At 55.3% G+C, this 21,554-nt stretch overlaps 10 protein-coding genes across 10 annotated transcripts; 5 read left to right on the top strand and 5 right to left on the bottom strand.

Annotated features, from left to right (window-relative positions):
• Positions 1–1,593: 1,593 nt before the first annotated feature.
• M409DRAFT_59047 (uncharacterized protein) lies at positions 1,594–2,711 on the top strand (the record flags this gene model as incomplete). Its single annotated transcript, XM_033814078.1, has 3 exons — positions 1,594–1,911; positions 2,114–2,179; positions 2,541–2,711. 3 exons carry the CDS (start codon positions 1,594–1,596, stop codon positions 2,709–2,711), a joined length of 555 nt encoding a protein of 184 aa, XP_033662556.1.
• A 1,097-nt stretch (positions 2,712–3,808) lies between these two features.
• Positions 3,809–5,164, bottom strand: M409DRAFT_28064 (uncharacterized protein; the record flags this gene model as incomplete). Its single annotated transcript, XM_033808857.1, has 1 exon — positions 3,809–5,164. One exon carries the CDS (start codon positions 5,162–5,164, stop codon positions 3,809–3,811), a length of 1,356 nt encoding a protein of 451 aa, XP_033662555.1.
• A 1,028-nt stretch (positions 5,165–6,192) lies between these two features.
• Positions 6,193–8,027, bottom strand: M409DRAFT_69718 (uncharacterized protein; the record flags this gene model as incomplete). Its single annotated transcript, XM_033818412.1, has 6 exons — positions 6,193–6,623; positions 6,736–6,996; positions 7,049–7,340; positions 7,393–7,466; positions 7,534–7,852; positions 7,992–8,027. The coding sequence occupies 6 exons, from the start codon at positions 8,025–8,027 to the stop codon at positions 6,193–6,195; spliced, it is 1,413 nt and encodes a 470-aa protein (XP_033662554.1).
• A 1,266-nt stretch (positions 8,028–9,293) lies between these two features.
• M409DRAFT_59044 (uncharacterized protein) lies at positions 9,294–9,845 on the top strand (the record flags this gene model as incomplete). Its single annotated transcript, XM_033814077.1, has 1 exon — positions 9,294–9,845. One exon carries the CDS (start codon positions 9,294–9,296, stop codon positions 9,843–9,845), a length of 552 nt encoding a protein of 183 aa, XP_033662553.1.
• Positions 9,846–10,529: 684 nt separating this feature from the next.
• M409DRAFT_59043 (uncharacterized protein) lies at positions 10,530–11,069 on the bottom strand (the record flags this gene model as incomplete). Its single annotated transcript, XM_033814076.1, has 1 exon — positions 10,530–11,069. One exon carries the CDS (start codon positions 11,067–11,069, stop codon positions 10,530–10,532), a length of 540 nt encoding a protein of 179 aa, XP_033662552.1.
• A 905-nt stretch (positions 11,070–11,974) lies between these two features.
• Positions 11,975–12,709, top strand: M409DRAFT_59042 (uncharacterized protein; the record flags this gene model as incomplete). The annotated part of the gene is made up of 1 exon (XM_033814075.1): positions 11,975–12,709. The coding sequence occupies one exon, from the start codon at positions 11,975–11,977 to the stop codon at positions 12,707–12,709; it is 735 nt and encodes a 244-aa protein (XP_033662551.1).
• A 749-nt stretch (positions 12,710–13,458) lies between these two features.
• Positions 13,459–14,109, top strand: M409DRAFT_59041 (uncharacterized protein; the record flags this gene model as incomplete). Its single annotated transcript, XM_033814074.1, has 1 exon — positions 13,459–14,109. One exon carries the CDS (start codon positions 13,459–13,461, stop codon positions 14,107–14,109), a length of 651 nt encoding a protein of 216 aa, XP_033662550.1.
• A 638-nt stretch (positions 14,110–14,747) lies between these two features.
• M409DRAFT_59040 (uncharacterized protein) lies at positions 14,748–16,123 on the top strand (the record flags this gene model as incomplete). Its single annotated transcript, XM_033814073.1, has 2 exons — positions 14,748–15,355; positions 15,490–16,123. The coding sequence occupies 2 exons, from the start codon at positions 14,748–14,750 to the stop codon at positions 16,121–16,123; spliced, it is 1,242 nt and encodes a 413-aa protein (XP_033662549.1).
• A 1,168-nt stretch (positions 16,124–17,291) lies between these two features.
• On the bottom strand, positions 17,292–17,972 carry M409DRAFT_28056 (uncharacterized protein; the record flags this gene model as incomplete). The annotated part of the gene is made up of 1 exon (XM_033808856.1): positions 17,292–17,972. One exon carries the CDS (start codon positions 17,970–17,972, stop codon positions 17,292–17,294), a length of 681 nt encoding a protein of 226 aa, XP_033662548.1.
• A 60-nt stretch (positions 17,973–18,032) lies between these two features.
• Positions 18,033–19,557, bottom strand: M409DRAFT_69717 (uncharacterized protein; the record flags this gene model as incomplete). The annotated part of the gene is made up of 3 exons (XM_033818411.1): positions 18,033–19,192; positions 19,293–19,432; positions 19,490–19,557. The coding sequence occupies 3 exons, from the start codon at positions 19,555–19,557 to the stop codon at positions 18,033–18,035; spliced, it is 1,368 nt and encodes a 455-aa protein (XP_033662547.1).
• Between the last annotated feature and the right edge of the window lie 1,997 nt (positions 19,558–21,554).

Here is a 21,554-nt window from a genome sequence, read left to right as displayed (position 1 = left end):
GCAGGACGAAGTGAGCGTGTGGCAGGTGATGATGTGTGATGTTTTGGGTGCAGTGCGTTGCAGATTCCTGACGCCGCGTGAAATGCCAGGGAGGCGGGCGAAAGTAAGTCAGCCTTGCTCTGTGTCTCGCTCCGCTGCTACTGCACCACACCACGCTCTGCGCTGCACGCAATCTTCGTCTGCGTTAGCGATGGACGACCTTGGGCGCCGTCGTTGGTTGCTTTTGCCGGGCGGAAAGGGGCGAGAGGGACGTTTCCAGCCCAGCCAGACGAGCAGCAGGGCGACTCAATCTCGAGGCGCAGAGACAGCGGTCCCCCTGTTCCGTGCATTAAGGTCAACGATGATGCGCGAACGTACCACCCGGCGACCGTCGCAGCGTGGAAATGCCGTTTGCGGAGTCGGCAGCCTCGCACGACGACGACCGAACGCGCCGATGCGCTGCACGCGGCTGAGACGGCGGCGGCGGCGAGGACACGGGAGGGCGAGGGCGACGGTGATATGATGATGGGAGAAGTGATGGTGAGAGAGAGCAGCTCGGGATGGCGAAGTGCGTTCGATGAGATGCGCCGCCGACTGGAAACGCAGATGCGCTAGGGCAATGATTGGCTGGGCGGCGCGCGGGCGGCACAGTTGAGATGCGGCTCTCAGATATTAATTACTGCATTTGATTGACATTTGATTCAAGCCGCCTCCCCTTCACTACATACACCACTCTGGCCACTCTGGCCGTGGAACGGGATATGCATAAAGACCCGTGGTATGCCCCAGTCAGTGCAGTCAGTCGCCCTGCCAATTCGCTCCATTCGCCACGTCTTCGCCGCTGCCTCTGCCAGGTTCAACCCAGGAGCTGTGGCAGGTTGCGCGGCCGGCTTAGCTGCGTCCTTTTTATGGCAGCACGCATACCACTACTGCGCTCATGTCTCTGCGCACTCGCCACATGCACCATGGCCTCGCTCTCCGACCACCGCCGTCGGCTGTCTGCACTATCACGCGACACAGCATGACGGCCATCTGTCTCTTCCGCGACGAGACGCAGCACCCACCGACTCGTCGTCAGCCAGCATCCCGCCACGCGAAATGAACGGTTCGCCCGGGTGCCTCGAAATGAAGAATGCCATATACGATCCAGGATACTCGCAGCTTGGTAGATTGCAGTATCATGTTCGGCTTTGGGCACCTCATGCATCGGCCCGGCTTGCACGGCGTCGTTCGGTAATCTTAAAACCCTCTCTCGCCAGCCTCATTCTGTTCCATGGAAAGCAGCCCACTGGCCGCGTGCATGATTTGGAAAAGCACAAATTCTGCTCCGAGGTAGGCTGGGCAACGAGACGGCATCTCACACACATGCGGCTATTCCACCAATTGCCGACTTTCAAGTGAATGCTCTTGTTGCCTCAAATGATCACCAGCAGGGATGAGCTTCCCAAAGCAGTCGAATGGCGTCCAGACACATCAATGCATCTGCCTTGCGGCGGCAGACATATAAGACCTGTGCGAGATGATCTTCAAGCATCTTGCCACCATTTGACATTGACAAGCGAGACAAGATTCACGCCTGTGTAGGGTGCGCCTCATCTTGACAGCAGCAGCATCATGGACGACGTACGACACGCAGGGCTTCGCGTCGATTCGCTCTTACCGTGGTTCTTGACTTGCAGGCACACCTCATCGCGCAGGAATGACTTCTACACTGACCAAGGACGATTCAACACATCTCTTGCACTCAGACCGCTCTTTGAAAGCGCTTCACGAGAGCATTCGGACAACAGACTTGCTCGTCTTGCAACAACGTCTCCCAGCCACCGGTTCTTGGAGACGTGGAAAACGTTCCAGCTGCCCGGTGGAATCAAACCTCCACGTTTACGCCCCGTTGGTACACCAAATCTCGCTGGCAAATCAATCCTCGTCGACGTACGTCCTCAACACGGAGAACGAAATCTTCGGGGATCATCGTATCAGTATCTTTGATTGCTTCTTATTGTTCGCCCCGGCTTTCGCTTGTCGACAAGCATTCTGATAACCCGTACCGCAACAAGGCCGGAGTCTTGACCAACCTCGGGCTCGTGGTCGATCTACGCACACCACATTTTCCGAGCGAGCACGGCACTTCCAGGCGTTTCCACCACAAGGAGCCAGGTTCGATATCCTTGACCCTCGCTCTTCGGCTATCAAGCCTCGTGTAAGGCTAGGATTCGGGGGGAAAGTGCCGAGCAGGCCGAGACTACGTCGCCTCACGGACATCATCATCATTCACTCGCCGTGGAAGCGAATGTATCCAACCTCACACGCGCGCATGCTCGGGTTGGAACTCGAGCCAGACTACCTACATACTCTCGCGGACTTTGTAGCCCAGAGAAGAGACCCACCAAACATCGTATTGATCTAGCGAAGGAACGCTGCAGCCTCACCGAGTACGGATCATCTTTCAAACATGAGGCTGACGATGCCAGAGACCGGAGCTGACGACATGTCCTCTCGGAGCCAACCAAAAGACCGTCCACAAAGACTGAATCGGTAGGGCAACCTCTCATTACATGTAGATTCCTAGCAAGCAACAACGACCCTATCAGATGCCGGTGGGAAGTCGGTGGACTGGAAGGAAGTCACAAGTGGAGCTTCTTTACATCGACGGCAACATGAACGTGCTCACCACGGCATCCGCAGCATTCGAGCCGGCAGCAAAAAGAACCGCGCAGTCCAAACGGACGTAGACCTTCCGCTACCACGGACACCGAAGGCAATCCATACTCCATGACACACCGCAGAGCTTCTCCATCCCCAGCAGCATGCAGCACGAGCGAGCAGGACATGCCCAGCACGCAACAAACCCCCTCTTGCCAACGCATCGTAATCCAAAGCACAGAGAGGTAGGTAAGTAGACGTGGAGGAGGAGGAGGAGGAGGAGGTAAGTTCCATTCCCCCTCCGCATGAATGTATCTCCACACCTACATCTGCATCGCGGTGTACTTCTCCCTTCCTTAGCCGCGACAAGCGCCATGCTGCACGTCCAACACATGCTACACCACATCCTCTCCATATCTCCCTCGCTCCATCTCAGCACGAAGTCCACCACCAGAAGCAGTACCATCAGTTCCCCTCCCTCCCGCGCTACTCGTGGCACGGCAGATCCCCCCAACCTCTATGCACCAGCTAGCAGATCCAGTGCTACAGCGGTACGTATGTACGTACATCCACGAAGCAAGCAAACAGGCCAAGAATGACAGAGCACGGTGTAAAGCGCAGACAGCACAGCACAGCGTAAAGCGAGAGAGGGAAAGCAAACACACCAACCATCTCATCTCACCTCGCCCTGCCTCTTCTTGTTCTTCGTTCTTAAGCCGTACATTTCCGAGAGATTTCTTGTCAATACTCTGCTGCTAGATCTGTAACTGCATTTAGTGGTCGTCTCGGCACGTGATGATTTGCTTCTCCCAACGGGAGCGATGATCCCTCAAAAAAATGAGGCGAAGTTGGACGAGACTATCACATGACGAGCTAGTGAGAGATCGACATAGCAGCGCACATATGAGCAGCATCGAGAGGTGAGGGTGGAGAAATGTAGAGGAGGTATCGAGCGAATGTACACGCCAAGTAAGAAAGAAGATACATTGGGCTGAAATGTTCGAGCAGAAACATTGGAACGCCTCGCAAATATGCCTCGCCATTCCCATGCCCATTCTATAGCCCTTATGCTTCCATCCCTGCCAATATGCATACCAGTAGCAGTCAGTCAGTCAGTCTGGGTATTCCTTTCAATCTTCTCGTGTTCCACAATACACACTCCATCCTCCCCCTCCTCACAAATCTCTCAAGCATGCAACCCACCACCAACCTTCCTCCCCCTCCTCTCCTCTCCATCCCCACTCCCGCTTCCACTCCCCTCGGCATCCTCAACAGGACTATCCTCAGGACTCTGCGCCCTCGAATCACTCAAATTCCGCCTCTTGCTCCCCTCCATCCACCCTTTAACACCCCCGATCAACCCCATTGCATACCCCGCCGCGAAATCCATACTCTTCTGCGGCGTGCTCGCACGTCGGTTACTCTCCGTCCTAGCGAGGCGGTCAGTGGGCATCGGGCTCGCGGCGGCGCTGCGTGTGCTGTTGCGGAGGGAATGGGCGGCCGAAGGCGCGGGGCTGTTGGGTCTGCTGGGCTGCCAGAATTGGCGGAGTTCGCGGCTGAGTTCCTGCCCGGTGGTGGTCCAGTTTGTGCGGATGGTTTTGCTGAGGTCGCTGACGTGGCGTTTGATGTCAAGTTCGTTCTTCTTGAGCCAGGAGACGTTGAGTTCTTGCCTGCTCGTGCCGCGTTTCAGTTGGCGGGCGATGTACTGTTCGTAGTCGCGCACGATTTTGGTGATGATGCCGGTTGTCGAGACGCCTTCTGTTCGCTGCGTGACGAGGAACATGCCTTTTTCTTTGATAGGTTTGTAGATGTCGTCGCCTTCTGCAGCGCCGTAGGGGAGGTCGTCGTGTGCTACGTAGTCGATGTTGTGCTGTTCCAGGAAATCCACATCGATGATCCAGGGGCAGTCTTCAATGACTTCGTCCACCCAGCGACAATGCCTGATAGATTCCGCACGCTCTTTCGCCGACATGACAGTCAATCCCTTCCGTTTATGCGTCTCAGCATCCCCAGTCACGCCCACGATAAGCTGGGTGTTAGGAAACGCCGTCTTCGCCTGCTGAAGCTGCCGCATATGCCCCAAATGGAACAGATCAAACACTCCATCCGCATACACTCTCACAGGCCGATCTTTTGGCGGCGGGTTAGTCTTATATCCTCCCGCAGGATCCACGGTCCCAGCTTGCGGCGGCGCCTCCATCCTCATCGTCCCTGCCTCACCATGCTCTCCAGACCCATCAATCGTGCCATTGACAGGCATCTCCACTGGCTTCCCAGTCTCAATCTCCATTTTGTTGCTTGACGAGCTGCCGTTGATCTTGCTAGGTGTAGAGGTACTTTTGGACGCAGCAGAAGAGCTCGCACGCGTCCTCTTCGCAGGAGGGTCCATGTTCTTGCGCTCTTTTACGTCTCGGAGGACCGAGTCGGCCGTGTCTTCGCCTGAAGCATCGCGCGAGGAGGGCTGGACGGCAGGTGTGCTGGCTTCGGTCTTTGCGCTATCTTTCGAGACTGCAGAAGTCGCTCGCTTGCGTTTAGGAGGCATTGTTGCTCAGGATTGGGTGCTGGTGTCGCAGCGTCGCGGAAACCTGGTTTTCGGGTCTTGCACGGTCGCAGGTGTGCTGCGTTGTAGGGAGTTGAGGAATCAGGAGACTCAACAAGAAAGCGCGACGTGTCTTAGAAGTCGAGCACGAGCAAGCAAGTGCCACTCACTAACATGAAATGAAGAAGCTTGGAACGCCGCCAGATCCTTGCTTGCTTGCTAGGTTCGGGCAGAGCCGCTGACAACGTTCAAACGTCACTCGAATGATGAACCTGATGTTGGACAAGCAGTGCTTGTGGGATGAAAACGATATCGCCTCGTTTATGTCTCGAAGAGTCATGCAGGGTGAAACCATCCACTCGGGTTCTTTCAGGCTTAAAAGACTCGGGGGGAAAACATTTCTTCATGTGCGTGACCGTCTGCAGCTTTCAACACTTGCATTGCATGTGGGGCTTGGCAGCGACCTCACCCCTCACGAACGAGTCGCCGCCACTCGTGGGATGGGATGGAAATGGAGACGTCTTCCACCATTGACGAACTGCTGGATAAGCCTATGAGCAGCTTCATTGTACTGTGCTGTCAGTGGAAGGCGATAGGGGAGGGCATGCTGAGAAGGGCATTCAAAACGAACAGGCACCAATGGAAGCATCACAAAAAATGCAATTTGCTCCCCACCAAAAAGAGGATTCTGAATGCTATGTCACCCACACACGCCACGCAGAGGCGCACATCAACGCATGCAGAATCGAAAATCCAACACAGTCAAAGCCCGCTCGCTCTCTGTTCTATGCACCGTGCAGCGTACTGTTCTTGTCGAGAGGGAAAAGGGTCGTGGAGGTGGTTTCAGGTCATGTACGGTCGGATTTGACAGCGTTGAGCATTGCAGTCGCATGCAGGATTGGCGGCATCTCTGCTGCACGTCGAGCTCGTCATTCGATTGGTACCAACCGCTTGTATTCTTCGTCATGCCCAGACTGTCGAGTTCGCGTCGCTAAGGGGTATCAATCCGTGATGTACAACTCGTGGCCGCTTTACTTCGCCTCAGCCAGCTTCTTCGAGTCCGCGCTGTCCGTCGCTGCCATCGTCGATGGATCTTCCGGCTTAGCGGCCTCGGTCAAGCGCTGCTTCGACTCTTCCACCTTCTGTGAAATCTCGTTGCCCGGAGCTGGTGTTTCCTCTCGCTGGCTTCGGTCCTTCTCGGCATCCCCATTCGGCTTCTTCTGCACCTGCTCATCATCCTTCTCGTCCTCTGACCCTTCGATTTCCTCCACGTCACCTCGCTCATCCATATCGACATCGCCGTCGTGATCGGGGCCATGGCCTGTCAAAATCTCAGTACCGTCACCGAGAAGTATGATTCGACCATGCCGACCTAGCATTCTTGTTCTCTGATCCATGTCCATCTCATAGTCATCCGGTGAGTCGTCGAAGCGGTGGTGCATGCCAGGACCCCTAAATTCAGCTTTGGATTCGGTCAGCCATGCAATCATTACAGCCGCATTCAATCTTGTGGAAGAATGCTGCCCGCCGCCGCCGGCCATGCGAAGAGGGGAAGGAGACGGATCAAGACTTGCCATATTCGGGAGGCGCACAAGGCCCGTCTCCATTCGCGACTCGATCGCCAATCATCTTGTACCACTCTTCCTTGGTCTTGCCATTCAGAAGACCAATGACGATCATCGTCATGTTATCGCAACCCACACCACCGGTTTCCGAATTGGACGCCAGGCAGTTGTCCATCATGTTCTCGCAGATGGAGTGCAGCTCTTGCTTTGCGGCGATACCTCGTCGTACGAACTCAACGACCGCTTGCGAAGACTGGCAATCCCAGATACCTGTGAAAAGTCAGCCAAAGTAAGGTCAGTTGAATGGAGTGTTCTTGTATACCATCACAGGCAATGACGAGGAACTCGTCGTCCTCTCCAAGGTCGTGAGTGGTGACATCGGGGAATGCAGTCACGATTTGCTGCTCCGGGGGTAGGTCCGCGCTCTTCTTGAACTCGAAATCTCCGATGGCTCGGCTGAGTGCGAGGTTGCCGTTCACTCTGCCAAAGTCGACGAATCCGCCGGCTGCGCATATCCGCGCCTTTTCGCCCTCATTCTGGGGCTTGTGGTCGAAAGAGAGGGGTTTAGCCCGGCCCTTGATGCCAAGGACTGATCTCGAGTCACCAGCGTTACCCTGGCCGTGTTAATGTCCAGTTGCTCCTCGCATTGAATTCTTGCAAACATACCACGTAGATCTTGTCCTTTGTGACGATGCCCACAGAAGCAGTGCAGCCTGAAACCTCTTCTTCGTATTTCGGATCTGGCAAAGTCAATTTGTCAGCTGCAGGTTCGACCTTTTCAGAGCCTCAATGCGATGGGTATCGTACCACTCAGAATGGCTCTGTCAATGGCGAGGAAGCCGTCCTTGAGCGCCTGCTCGAAGTCCTTGCTCTTGAAAGATTCCTGCTTTGCCACAATCTTGTGCAGGTTCTCGCCGGTGTAGAGTGCGACCTTGTCACCACCGTGCCCATCGTACACGCCGAAGAACGATATCCGCACGTCCGAGGCTGCTGGCTTGAGCTCTTCGTCGCCTTCGAGGGGTTGTAGGTCGAGGACAGCGGCGTGTGCGTCCTCCATGCTTATTCTCCATCCTTGCATGGCGCTGACGCCAAAGCAAACTCGATCATCCTGGCCTTCGTCGGATTTCTGCCGATTGGCACATGTTAGCGAAGACAGGACGCGCAGGAAGCATGAGACAGGCAGATGACGAGGCGCTGGACAGCGACCTCACAAAGGAACACCGCGCGGTGACGGTGGGGTCTGTGTGTGGGGATTGAAAGCGTACCTTGTCGACGACGGGCTCTGACAGTGTCTGACCCATGATTGCGAATGGTGGTTACCGCAGTGTCGGTGGTGTCAGGATGGAGTGAGGTGGGAGGGAGTCGAAAAAGTGGGGTGGTCGCGGCGACAGGTGCGGAGTGAGTTGTAAGGTGGGCGGTCGGGCTACTGACGGTCGGCGCACGCGCTGTTCGGGCTTGTCATGCGACGGCGGTGGTGGACGGCGGTCTGGGGAACAGATTAAAGCCGATTTGGAGGTGCTGGGTGGTGTCTGGGCGGATTGTTGTGGGTGGTGTCGCGTGTGGGCGTGGCCAAAGTGTGCGAAGAGAAGACAGCACTTTGCGTGGGTGAGGTTAGGCTTGCCTGCTGCGTCATGCGCCTGCGCCAAACCGCAATGGGGGGTCTGGAAGTGTCTGAAAGCTTAGATTGCTGCGGCAACGAATCAGATAACTCCACCAAACAGTAGATGCTGCGAGGGGCGATCAAGTGAATGAATCTCTATGTATTGCGTGTTTGGTCGGCATCTGATGCAGCCTGTCCTGTGAGGCGCGTGATGTGCGAAATCACACAGGGCAAGGGCGACGACGCAGAACCCTGGGCTGATGCCTCGGCCCTGTCTCATCTTCTCATCGCGACAGGGATCTCGACCATCTAAACGCCAGGATTGTCTCGGCATCTTCTTACGACTTCACCTTACCAACATTTTGACGGTATTTGCATTGTGCAAAGCTCATCTGGAAAACAGTCCTGATCCATCTCCATCACAGAGCAGAACAGCTATTGACTACAACTTGGCCCCTTGTTCCATTCATTCCCAGACCACATCCCCTAGAACTGCCTTTGCAAAGGCAATGCGCAGAGAGTTCGACGCTTCCGCCTTCGATCGCTTCGTTGATAGGACTAGTACTTCTCCATGAGAGGGCCAGTCCATTGGAAGAAGCGGTGTCCAAGCACCCAGGACTGACGAGTGCCGGCTCTGCGGCAAGGTGAGCGCAATTCTGGGGGTACAAGATTTGAACTGTTCCATCTAGCATCATTCCAATGAAATCTCACTCTCAAGTTCAGCGTCAAAACATCAAAGTCCGCAGGGACCATTCCCTTGTATCATTCGGCCCTTCACTCACCAGCACGCCAAGAGCTGCTCTGGGCGGGGACAAGTGAAGTGAAGACTGGACGTCTGAAGACCTTCATGTGACTGCCAAGACGACTCACTTCTGCCTCCGCTGGTTTTAAGTGTTCCGTTAACTCCAAACAGCTCCAAGCACACACAGCGTCGACATCTGCTCATCGCAGGTCCAACACCACCACAATGGCCCTCGACGACGCCGGCGCCGAGTCACGATTGCTCGCGCTCGTCCCGGAACTGAGAAATCGCATCTATCGGTACACGCTCGTGGAACCCACGCCAATACGTGTCGGCGTAGACGCACCACTCCCTACCGAGCCAGGAATGCTTCGAGTCTGCCGCCAGATTAGAGCTGAGGCAAAGGCCATCTATTTAAAGGAGAATACCTTCGACTTCGAGATTCCCGGCTTCAACATCGCCAAGTACCTGCGGTGGAGCAGACTGTCACGGGCGCACAGACGCTCAAACGTCAAACTCACAATGCACGCTACGGTCGCACCTCCACAGAACTGGCAAAACCTGTTGGTCTGGCTCAAAGCATTCAGCGACCGCGAAGTAAGGGCTCGTCCTGGCACGGGCCCTAATGCGGCTGCATTTTGGCTAGTGGCAGCTCACATGCATGCCTTTGTGTACCGCGCCAGAGATGCTGGGAATCTTTCATGGGAGGAGGTTGAAACATCGCTTGAGTGCATGCGAAAGATAGCGGCTGTCAGCGATCCAGCTTGGAAAACATGACTCTGATCAGAGGCAAGCAGGAGCCGTGGATGGTGAGTTATGCAGACGAAAGACCAACGTTTCCCCTAGACCCTCGTTCAAAGTGGTCTAGCAAATCGACTGCCAAGATCCAACAAAACCGGCCAGAGACAGGGCTTACAGGTGGAACTGGCACCAAGGGATTCCAGATGAAGCACAGGCTATGCGGAAAGATCGATCACTCACACGTCGCCTGAGTTTCAGCGGCTTTCGATGGAGAGCACGGGACAGCAACCTTGGCCTCAATTAGAATGCTGCCAGATTGTTTCCCAAATGCCAAGTAGACGCCCCTTTGTTTCTTCGCTTACCACCTCTACCCATCAACCGGCGATGCTCTCGATAACCAAAACCTCGCGTCATCTCCTCGTCCATAACGTCCCATCACTCGGCAGTACAACCATGTAAGTCACCCCAAACCAGCTCTACGCCCCTTCACGTTCCGAATTACATAGCCCTACCCCCCCCCCCCCCCCCCCCCCCCCCGCCCTCCCCCCCCCCCCCCCCCCCCCCCCCCCCCCCCCCCCCCCCCCCCCCCCCCCCCCCCCCCCCCCCCCCCAGCTTCAAGCAGCCGCTCGCAGACCCCCTCAAAACGATCCATCGCCTCCCTAAGCTCATCATCCACCTCCTCCCGCTCAGCACCAATCCCAAGCCTCATCCCAAGCCTCCTCATCTCCTCCTCCATGGCATCCACGCACCTGCGAGTCCGAACCATAGCCCAGACACATCGTCCAGCAAGACTTCTGCTAGCCACTTGGAATCCTCATAACCGTCATCCACATCCAATTCCGCGCCCAGGACTCGTGCGCTCTCTTCCAGGATTTCGATGGCGATGAGTGTGAGGCGGGAGTTGTACATCGGCGCCGCTTCTCGACGGACGAGTTTGCATACGTCGAGGAGCGGTGGGCGGCTGAGACGGGGACTGTATCTGGGGGTCTCATCTTCATCGTCGTTCTCCTCGCTTTCCTCTCCCAACTCGATATCTATCCCTTCGACGCCGTCAACGCCTTCGCTGGTGCCGACAGACTCTGCCTCGTCTTCTTCTTCCAAATGGTCGCCGTCGTCTGACTCTTCCTCCTCCAAGACGTCTTCGTCCAGACCCGCGAAGCCCAGATTCTCAAGGACGAGATCGTAGATAACAACACGGAGCTCAGGCGGCAACCTGAAGAGATGGCACTTAGTGTCAGGGTCCTTAGCGCGGGTGCTCATCTTTTATGTGGCGTTGAAGCTATGAGCGAGCTGGCGATGGATGTTGTCGGTTGGTGGAGCACTCTCCCTGGGGTTTATTCTTGGACGTCCTTTGTCTCAGATGGAAAGAGCGGGATTGTGCAGACTTGAAAGGAGAGAAAGGTTAGGTAAATAGGTGGAAATGTCGCAAACACACTATGCTGGAAACAGGTCACTTGGAGCAGGAGACAATCAGCAAGTGAATGATCAGTCTGCAACCGGTGCTTGATGCTTGTGGGGTCCTGCTCAGAACGGAATAGAGGGATATGGCACCGTCCAACTAGTGAACTTATTGAGCACACATTGAGTGTTCTTCGAACGCCTCGACCTCTGTCTGCTGATCACTTCGCAGGGAAGGAAGTACTGTAGACTTGAATCGGCCGAACTATCTCAGCCGACAAGCTTCCCCAACTGGCGGCCGGTGCTCCTGGACTGGGAAAAGCTGCTGCTGCTGTGGCTTCATTTAGGGAGATGGCAGGCCGTAGAGTAGTCACAGCCGGTACTGCCAGTGATACAGGGGCCCCAGCTCCCGCTTGGGTGTTGTCAGGGTTGTTTGCTGTAAGTATCGCTAGGCTACTGTTCTGGTTCTGGCGTGAACGATTGCATGTGCCAACATTTTGTCATCACCTCCTCCATCATGGACTAAGTGACGAGCGACGAGAACATCATTCTCAGCTGCACGCTCGATTTGGGCTTCACTTGGCATCTTTCACATGCTAACGATCAGCTGAACGCTGGAAGTGCTCCTTATTTCAACCTGTCATCTCTCCCCTCGTTGACGCAGTCAACAACTCACACCACTCATCAAGACAATTGATCCATCTCATACACACCACCTACTTGACACCAAGAGACTTCTGATCCACCGACAATCACATCAATCAGCCATGGTGCAGCATCGTACCAAGAACGGTGACCAGCCGGACGATTACTGGAAGCTGACGAAAGACTTGCGCTCCACAGTCAACCGGTTGTCACCAGGAGCATTTGAAAGGGCACAAGAGCTCTTCTCACGAAAGTTGCGAGGATCGCTCGACTACGAGCGGTGCACCGTGAAGGAACTCACAAGGTTCAGCTTGCATCGGCAGCTTTTGAAGGCACAGGAGGGCAGTCTGGAAAGTCATCGTCACGGAGATGGGGCCTCGAGCCGCATGGAATCTGAGCAGGAGAAAGCAAGCCTGGTGGCTCTTCTCGAGAAAGCAGATAACGACCAAGGATTCGATCGCTTCCTCGACCTACCTCCGGAACTTCGAGCCTGCGTGTACGACTCGTACTTCCGATTGCTGCTGGAGATGAACGATGAGAGTCTGACATCTCCACTTCCGCCTCCCATCACTGAGGTCTGCTCGGTCCTACGCAAAGAGACTCTCAAGCCCTTCTATCAGACTTGTTTCTTGGACCTACGCTTCGAGGAGAGCAGTGGAAACTACAGAATGGCAGAGAAAGAGTCAAGATTCTTTCTGAATGCACCTCCATCCCACGTCGCCATGGTTCGAAAGATCAAACTGCGCTGCGAATTCCGAACTGGAGGATTGTGGTTTCCTGTCGCTGTCGAGACCGACATTGGGACTGGTGCTGTTCCCGCTAAGACTGAGCTTCTCAACGGGACTTCTTTGACTTGACTGAAGCTATGACGGTCGGTAAGTTCGGAGGACAGCTCAATGAGTGGATTGGCGAGGTTCGAGGACGTTCAGAGGTCGTCAAATTGCAGGCCTCCGATGTTTGCGGCCTCTTCGAGAGGGCCAAAGCTACGTACAAGTGGTCAGCTCGCGGACAGCGTGATTGAGATGGAGACGGAGCTTCATGGATGAGGATGGCTGTGAGCCTACCGACGATGGTTCTTGATCATGTCATGTGCTTCGATCAACATGCCATCTCAGCCGTGCTTTCGGACCCCTCTCTGCTACCATTTGCCATCTCACAAGCAAGACTTTAGCTTGCAACACTCGAGTCGGTAAGCGACAACCCGCCATCGTCTGCGAGCACCACTAATAGATCGTAGATGAGCGTGGATAGAAGCGGCGCAGCAAAGGCTGCATCTTTTCCTCGACGAAAATTCGACACATTATCTAAGAACACTCCATGCGGAATGAGCACTGTGCCATGCAATGGTGGAGCAACGGCATGGTTCTACACAATCACATGTTTTCTTCGATCGAGGGCTCTGAGAGCAGAGAAAAAACAACAGAGATCCAGAAATGTACCACAGTAGCCAGTTGTATCTCAAAAGCGTTCTTGCGTCGCTTGTGAATTTCCACGCCGTTTGCATGTGATTTCGCGTCCGTGCGCATGATCCCTGTCAACTTGCTGGACGTCGCTCGACTGCAATCATTACAAGCCATTCCACCGCTCACGCCACAGCAACCAGGACATGGGGCGACCAAAGTTGTCTGCACGCAACGTGCTGTCGCATCTGAAGCGACGAGCAGCCAGCATGATCAAATCCAAAAAGCCAGCAGCAACAGCAGCGGCGGCGGCCCCTGCCCAGCAACCAGCAGAATGCCACTTCTTCAAACTGCCAGCAGAAGTTCGCATCAACATCTACGAGTGCGCATTCAGCGACTTCCACCCCTCACCAACAAAGAACGACGAATACACCCACACCCGAACGGCCTCCGCGCCGCTCCTCCAAACCTGCCGCCTCATCCGCCGAGAAGCCATCGGATTCTACTGCGACCGCCTGCGCGAACTCGCTCGCGAAGTACGAGAGTGCTACGACATATCCTCCCAGGCACTCAACAACCACATGGAGACCGTCCGTCTGCACATCTTTCGCCGCGAGTACGGAGAAGCAGCCAAGGTCTCAGAAGTGTTTAGGACGATGTCACAGGCAATGACTTTCATGGCTGAATACAGAGGCAAGATTAATCTCGGGACTGCGAACAAGATTGGAGATTTGATGATGCTGGGGTATTCGACTGGATACTGGTGGGCTGAGGAGTATCTAAGGGAGTTGAAGCGTCCCTGGTTGGAGTCGGAGAGAGGTTCGAGACGGGTGGACTTGGGTGCTGTTGCCCTTTGATAGAAGAATTCGATGTGGATTCGGAGCATAGAAGCGCAAGGTCTCCGAGTAATGACATTGGGCAAGAAATTCTTAGGGTAAGAGATGAGAGAGACCGCGTGGCCCTCAAATGCGATGATGAGATAAGGCAACGGACAGGCTCCGAACCGCCGCCGTGAATTACGTAGGTCTGCACGTTTTGACAGCAAAGGACCAGAAATGCAAGTCATCTCGGTCTTCGCATAGCCACGAGCTATTGTCCGCTTACCATTGGAGCGCAGCAGACTGGTAGGGCTGATCGAACGAATCATGTGGTAGGCCACAGCATGAGGGTATACGAGGTGCAGCATTCGATACAGCAAAAACTGCGAAGAAGAGGCAGAATAAAAACCCGGGCAAGGAAATGCCGTGGCGACTTGTGCAAACACGTTGAAAAGGTAGCGAAGCTTGATGATCCTCCCGCTGGCTCGCCAGGATTATTAGTCAACGTGACACCACATGCCCGACCGCGAGCAGATCTACGATCGTGGCGAGCATGGCATCTTCCACCTTTGCGCAACGTCACCCGAACCACGCCGCACCGCCCTTTTCGTATATAATCACCCGCATACTGCGCTTATCAGAGCGCGCGGACACTGGACTTTGCCAAGGACAAGGACATGGGCTGTTTCCAATCATCGCAACAGGACAACAGCATGCCCGAGCCAGCGAGAACCGTGGCGGCAGAAGAATCAAGGCCCCCAGCTGCGGCACAGCACTCGGAAGAATGTCTGCTCTTCTCGATACTCCCACCAGAACTCCGTCTGTACATCTACGAAACCGCTTTTCCCAGCCTCGAAGAGAGCATGACCACAACACCCGACATAGCCGCCAATCCGCGCCTCAAGGAACCCGCGCTGCTCCAGACAAGCAAGACAATCCGCCATGAAGCAATGGAGACCTACTGTCGCCACCTCTGGACGAGTCGCGAGGCACTCGTTCGAACCGTACGACTCAAGTACGAGGAGATCTACAACCCTGCGAATCCCCAATTGGATCTGCACAACTTCACGCAGCTGGTCCACAGGGAGTATGTTCCTTTGCTAGGCACGTTCCGGGATGCGGAGATTGCGTTGATGGCGAAGAGAGATCAGATCGAGAAGCAAGGGTATCCAGCTGGAGAATGGTTTGACCGATGGTACAAGGGGCGACATGAGAGTTTGGAGGGTGTGAGTAAGATCTTGACGGATTCGACGGTGGAGAAGTATCGCACGGCGCAGAGTCCGTCGTGAGGTCCTTGTGAGTGAGGTGCATAGATTGTGTAATCGAGTCGAGTCGAGTCCTCGATGAGCAGACGTCTGAAGAAGCGGCCCAGCAGCGTGGTATTTCACGCTGAGCTACCCATCTCGCTACCAGTCTCAGCAAAAGGCCTACAAAGCTCACACGGCAAAAAGATGACTTTTCTTCACCACGGTCGCACCACAAAACGGCTCCACTCACCTTCACAACCATGTCAACACCTACCATCTCACCACCAAAAGCGGCACCATGGACACTCTCTAAACCACCGCCTCCCAAAACCGCCTCACCACCGCCTGCATCCGAACACCGCATTATGAACCTCCCCACCGAAGTCTGCTTCGCAATCTACAGACTCATCCTCTCCGACCTACACATCACCCCGTGCCCCTTCAGCACAATCCGCGGCCGCACCCTGCACCGCCCGGGCATCATCACCCTCTTCGGCAAGCGAGACCGCTTCGCCCTCTACGCCTACAGAATCGCCATGACGAGACTCTGCCCCGCGAGTGCCCTGCAGGAGAATCGAATCAACAGCGCCCTCTTACAACGCGCAGAGCATCGCAGAAGGGCCGATCGAGAAGCGCGAGGCCTCCCACCAGAGCCCTCGAGCCTGGACGTGGACGACGCACGGCGCGTGATCGCGAGCACGCAGGCGCTACACATGCAGACCGTGCGGGAGGTCCGGCGGGAGTTGGACAGATTGCGAGCGGAGGGGTTCATCGCGGCGCCGTCGACATCGTCAGCGTCATCGTGAGGGTTGGAGAAGTACGCGATGTATGTGTGTGTGCGGCACAGACTAGGGGATCGGCGTTGGTTTGGGGTGCGGTAGATTGAAGTTATGAAAGGTCTGCGGCAACTTTGTGTTCCAGAGTCACAGGATCGAGAGATCGTGAAGGGCCGCAGCTATTACTTTTATCGGGTATTGGTCGGTGGCGTAGGAGAGAATGTCATCGAGTCGAAGGATATACATTGGGGTTATGTCCGGGGTGGAGGCGTGAAGGCGCATCTATTGTTCCGAGCAGGAGTTAGAAGCTCGAAAGACAAGTTGAGACCGCACGCACCCCAAACATTCCTCCGCTTCACAAGTCACGCACGGGTCACAATACAGAACAGAATACGGTGGAGACAAGAGAATTATTCGTCAACAGTTGTCATTGTCATTACAAAAGAAAACGCAGCAGCAAGCCGCCGCTCCTTGATCTCAACATGACGCTGACGCCCTCTCAGAGTCCGTGACTGAGCTCCAGGTCTAACCCGGCCCATGCCCTTTCCCATCAAAACACGTCCACCAATCGCCAGGTGGGGATGAGCTCCAGGCATTGTAGCCCGGCCCTTTCCACCACCCGTAAAGTCGTATGAGGATGAGCTCCAGGCATTGTTGTCCGGCCATCCATCATTCGTCAAACTATTCGGGAAAGAGCTCCAGGCTTTGTTGCCCGGCCCTATCGACCATTGTCAAGTTGCCGACGAGCTTCAGTTGTGAACGCAGCTGTCGTTCTCTTATGCATTTCAAGATCGTGAAGACTTGTTTAAACGCCGTGAATCGCGAATGCAAATGCTCGCTCAGAACGCTGCAGCACGCTCAATGGAAAAGTCGTCAAAGAGCAGCCGTCTCGAAGAGAAAAGAAGTAAGATGCATATCATCTTGAGATGAGTGATGCCCGGTAGGTGATGCGGTCCTCCACCATGTCGCCTTGTGTCCGGTGCCAGGACTCCGTTCTGTGAAAAGCAAATCCCCAAACGCCTCGCTTGCTTGCCGTTGCAGCATGAAAACACAATGAAAAGTCGCATTAGAAGTCGAAGGCGGAGAGGGTGGCATCATGAGAGAGTTGCAGCTGCTCGGTTACCCCTGGTGAGAGGTCGCCGCCGCAAGTGTGAAGATCGAGTCATGGCGTAGGTATGGTGTGGTATGCAGTGCTCGTTCAAGACGAACGGCTGAAGATGCTCTTCATGCGTCTGGAGACGCGAGAGATGTTGGAGCGCAAAGAGTGCTTCTCCGAGCTGCCCTGGGAGGACTTCCGTGGTTCGACGGCACGCTGCTTGCCCTTACCGATGTAGGCAGGCTTTGGGAGCTCCATCTTGCCACATCGCTTGTAGGCCTCCTGGCGTCGGCGGCGCTCCGCGAATGCCCGCTCTCGGAACGCGTCGTTCTCGCTCCTCGACACGCGCCCTTGGATCTGGCCGGTGTAGGCATCGCTTGTCTTCCGCATCGGCCAAGAGTGACTGGTATCCCCGAAAGTTGGCGGTGGACCAGTAGTCTGATGAGCGTCTCCTTGGCATAGCCCAGAGACATCGTGCGGGGATTTCGGATGATAGATACTCGGCACCGGGCTGAAGCTGCCGCTTGACGCGTCGCTCATCGAATAGTCGCTGACAATGGGTGAATGAATGGGAGTCAGGTAGGCATACGACCCATCGGGAGCGACGGTGAGACGCATGCCTTCGAAGGCGGCTGCATCATTTGGGTCCACAAGCTGCATCCCTGGCATGGGTGGCTGTGCATACTGAGGCATGGGCGGCTGTGCATATTGCTGAACGATAGGCTGCCGCTGATGAGGTGGGTGGCCGCGATATGCGGCTTGGGCGGCTGCACGAGCTGCCATCGGGACGCGGGCTGCGGGTGGATGTACTCCAGAAGAATGCTTGGCCTCTTGCTGCTCAATCTATCCGCAGCATAGGACCTTGAGTATCTTCTGCATGAAGCCCTCCTTTGCCTCTGGCGGTGACTGCTGTTGAGCTGGTCGCTGCGACGGCTGGGCGGCTGACTGAGCGTTGACAGCGGCATTTTGTCCTGAGGAGCTCATGCCTCGCGTCAAGTCTGCGCGGCTGTTTTGAAATTGCGCCGCCGTGCTACGGTGGTCGGGGGTTTCGAGCTGCATCTCGCTGCCGCGCTTGCCCAAGTCGGCGCTGTTCTGTGGTCGGCGACCTGGCTGCGACCGCTGTTGAGTTGGTTGACGCACTGCTCCCGGCTTGCTTGGGAGTGGCTTCTCTTTGTCAACCTGCGGCGTGTTGGATGCCCGGTTCATCGTGTTACGATGGAGGTCGGCGTTGGATGGGTTGCCCTGCTCGCGTTGAGCGTGGGCGCCAGAAGGGCGGGTTGGGACGTCCCAGCCCTTGCCGTTGTTGAGCTTCATCCAATCGTACTCGCCATCCTCGACTTCACCGGTGCTCTGCAGCGCTTTGGTGAAGAGGTCGCGGAGGTAGTCGTAGTCGGGAGTATCCTCAAAGCCCAAGTTGCGGACGTATGAGAGGTACTTGTTAAACTCCTCTGGGAAGCCGTCGCACAGGTCTTTTATCGCTGTGGTCTGCTTCTTCTCGCCGATCTTCTCGTACTTCTGCTTGTTGGTGGCAGCCTTGAGGCCCTGCCATGGTAGTCCCCCTCTAAGGAAGTACATGAAGACGTGACCAAGTGCTTCGAGGTCATCGCGGCGGGATTGCTCGCGTCCCAAATGAGTGTTGATGCTCATGTATCGTGCAGTGCCCGAGAGTGACTTGCGCTCTCTGTAGGGGATGTGCTGCTTCGTTTTGGGGTCGCGGTACTGCTTGGCCATGCCGAAGTCAACGACGTGAATGACGTTCTGTTGCTTCGTGTTTGGGCGGCCGATGAGGAAGTTGTCGGGTTTGATGTCGCGGTAGATGAGGTTCTTCTCGTGGATAGTTTGGACGCGCGACAGCATTTGCTTGGCAACCATGACGACGGTCTTGATGGAGAAGCGACGACCGCAGTGGTCGAAGAGGTCTTCGAGACTCGGACCGAGCAGGTCGATAACTAGTATGTTGTGCAATCCTTCTTGTCCGAAGTAGTAGACGTTTGGTATGCCGGCTACGGTGGACGTTAGCTTCAGTTTCGGATACGTGTCCTGATCAGGACTGGCGCGGAATTCGCAAGTCACGTGATCTGGGCGGGCTGGAGAAACACTTACGGCATCCGACCAGTATCTTATACGTGCGGTACTCATCTCTGAGTTGTGGAGCATCGCTCTTTCTCGGCTCAAACTTGATGGCCACTTGTGTGTTGTTGAGGAGGTTGGTGCCCTCGAAAATAACGCCGAAGCTACCTTCCCTGGACGCGTGTTAGCTGAGGACTGCTCCCTCCCCCGACCGCGCATTGTAAACGTACCCAATCTTCTTTCCGACACGGTAGTGGACGCCGACCACGTTGCTACTGCTGATTGCGCTCGCTGCCATGTTGGCGGTTGTGTGAGGGCGCGGGTGGTGGTTCTGGAGGTGGTCTGAAGGCGGTTTGTTTACGACCGCCCAAACGCGTAGCGGAGGGGCGGCGGATCGTGTTTGCGGGTCGGAGAAGCTCTGGGTGTGTCAGGTTTGATGTTCGCTGGGGGCTGGCAATGGAATTGGATAGTTCTCGATGGTTTGCAAAATCGTGTTGCGGTGTGGTCGAGGGTGAGGGTCAGCGTTGCGAGCGACGCGGATGTAGGCCTGGCTTCTAGCGCGGTGGTCTATGCGCTCCGCGTCCACCACTTCACCTCCTACCGACGCACTATTGTAGCCCCGGCGGAAGCCTCTTCGCACTAAACGACCCTTGTGGAATGCTGTTCTGTGCTGTAGAGACGTGTGAGGAAAATTGAAGCGGTGTGGAAGTCGCCGGTACCTTGAATTCTCAGGAACAGCTGCGCCCCTTCAAGCTCCCTGCAAGGTGAAACTCCATTGATCACCGTCGCGCAGTGTGCCTGAGCTGCACTCCTGCATGATGGGCGAGCTAGCACTAACTGTTCTGGACTTGACCATGTTGGCGCCGGCTTGCAATCTTGTCTCATAAGTCACTGCACAAGCACCACGTGTTCGTACATCGTGATCTTGTAGTGGAAACAAGTCGTCGTTGTTGGAGATGTTTGTTTTGAGGAGAAGCTCTAGAATCAGAGGAACTCTTTTATGTCGCGGATCAATGGCTGCGCGGGCTCTTATCAATGGTCCCTCGTGACCACTTGAAGCAGCGAGGACTGATCATGCGGCGACAACACCTCGTCCTTGAGAATTTTGCTCGTGACCTACATTCGCGCGAACTGAGCTGGCTTTACTGCGAAGCCTCAATTGAGGAATGAGATATGGCTACTTGAGCCAAGATTAGATGGATTGAAATCCCGAAAGTGCGTGTCAAGAGGCACAGCAAGAGTTTAACTTGGTCTCGACTCATTACGCCCTTCGCACCGACTCATGGGTACGTTGATTCACGAGTACACTGACAACACAAACGTAACTCCACGACGCATGCATGAATAGTTTTACGGATTCCATTGCATTCTTGTGAACATGACACGATCTGTGTTCAATTCCAACATGGCGTTCAGCTGTCCGCGAAAGATTTTGCCTGGCCTCGAGCTTCTCACGATGACTTCTCAACTCTGGTTGTTCCTCTCATCATCCTGGCTTCGCTCCCGCGAATTGTCCAGGTCCCGCCGTAAAGCACACAGCAATGGCCACGACTGTTGACTGGTCTTCCCGCAGATTCTCGACTCATGCTGTTGCGTCCGATTCTTCGCAAGCTCCCCGAAAGCCTTTACTCTGCCATAGACCTTCCTCTTCTCTCTTACCTTCCACTGTTCACTGTTCACTTAACACTTGACTTCTCTTCAGGTTGGACAAATCCCCGAACATGCCAACAGAAACATGTCCCGAGCGCCTTCGGACAGCGTTGTCTTTCTCCCGTCTTCGAATCAGCATCAGGATTTCCAATCACAGGCGACGACTTTGTCGGCGTGCTTCGAGTAATGTGTTCCTGAACGTGCATGCTGTCGTAGGCTAGGTCGCGCGTTTCATCGAAGAGGAGGATATAAAGCTTCTCGAACTATTGTGTTCCAGAATTTCTGCGGTCGTGCGAGGCCACTTCTTCTCGACGGTGAAAGGAATGTCTGTCTCGGTCATCGCGGTGCGGTTTATGAGTGTGAAAGGCAAAGGTGTCGTGTTCGTGAGTGCGATCGACATATCGTGTGCTGCTGGTCAGTTTCTTGAAGCAGGAAATTTACCTACATGACTGTAGCTGAGGTCGCTGCAGCAGCTTTGGGCCCGTGGTTCTGGAGACTCCTGGCTTGGAGCCGCGGTCGGCGAAGCGTCGGGCTACCTTGGGAAGGCTTTGCTGGTCGCATGCTCAGCTCCGAGCATTTCGTTCGAAAGCCTGGTAGGTCGTGAACCGCTCTGTCTCGCTTCCATCTTCCTCCACATCTCAGCGG

The sequence above is a fragment of the Zasmidium cellare genome, assembly GCF_010093935.1.
Source record: "Zasmidium cellare ATCC 36951 unplaced genomic scaffold M409scaffold_40, whole genome shotgun sequence".
In the NCBI taxonomy this organism is placed as follows: Eukaryota; Fungi; Ascomycota; class Dothideomycetes; order Mycosphaerellales; family Mycosphaerellaceae; genus Zasmidium; species Zasmidium cellare.
Note: the sequence above shows the minus strand (reverse complement) of the source record. Positions and strands in the feature narration are given on the sequence as shown.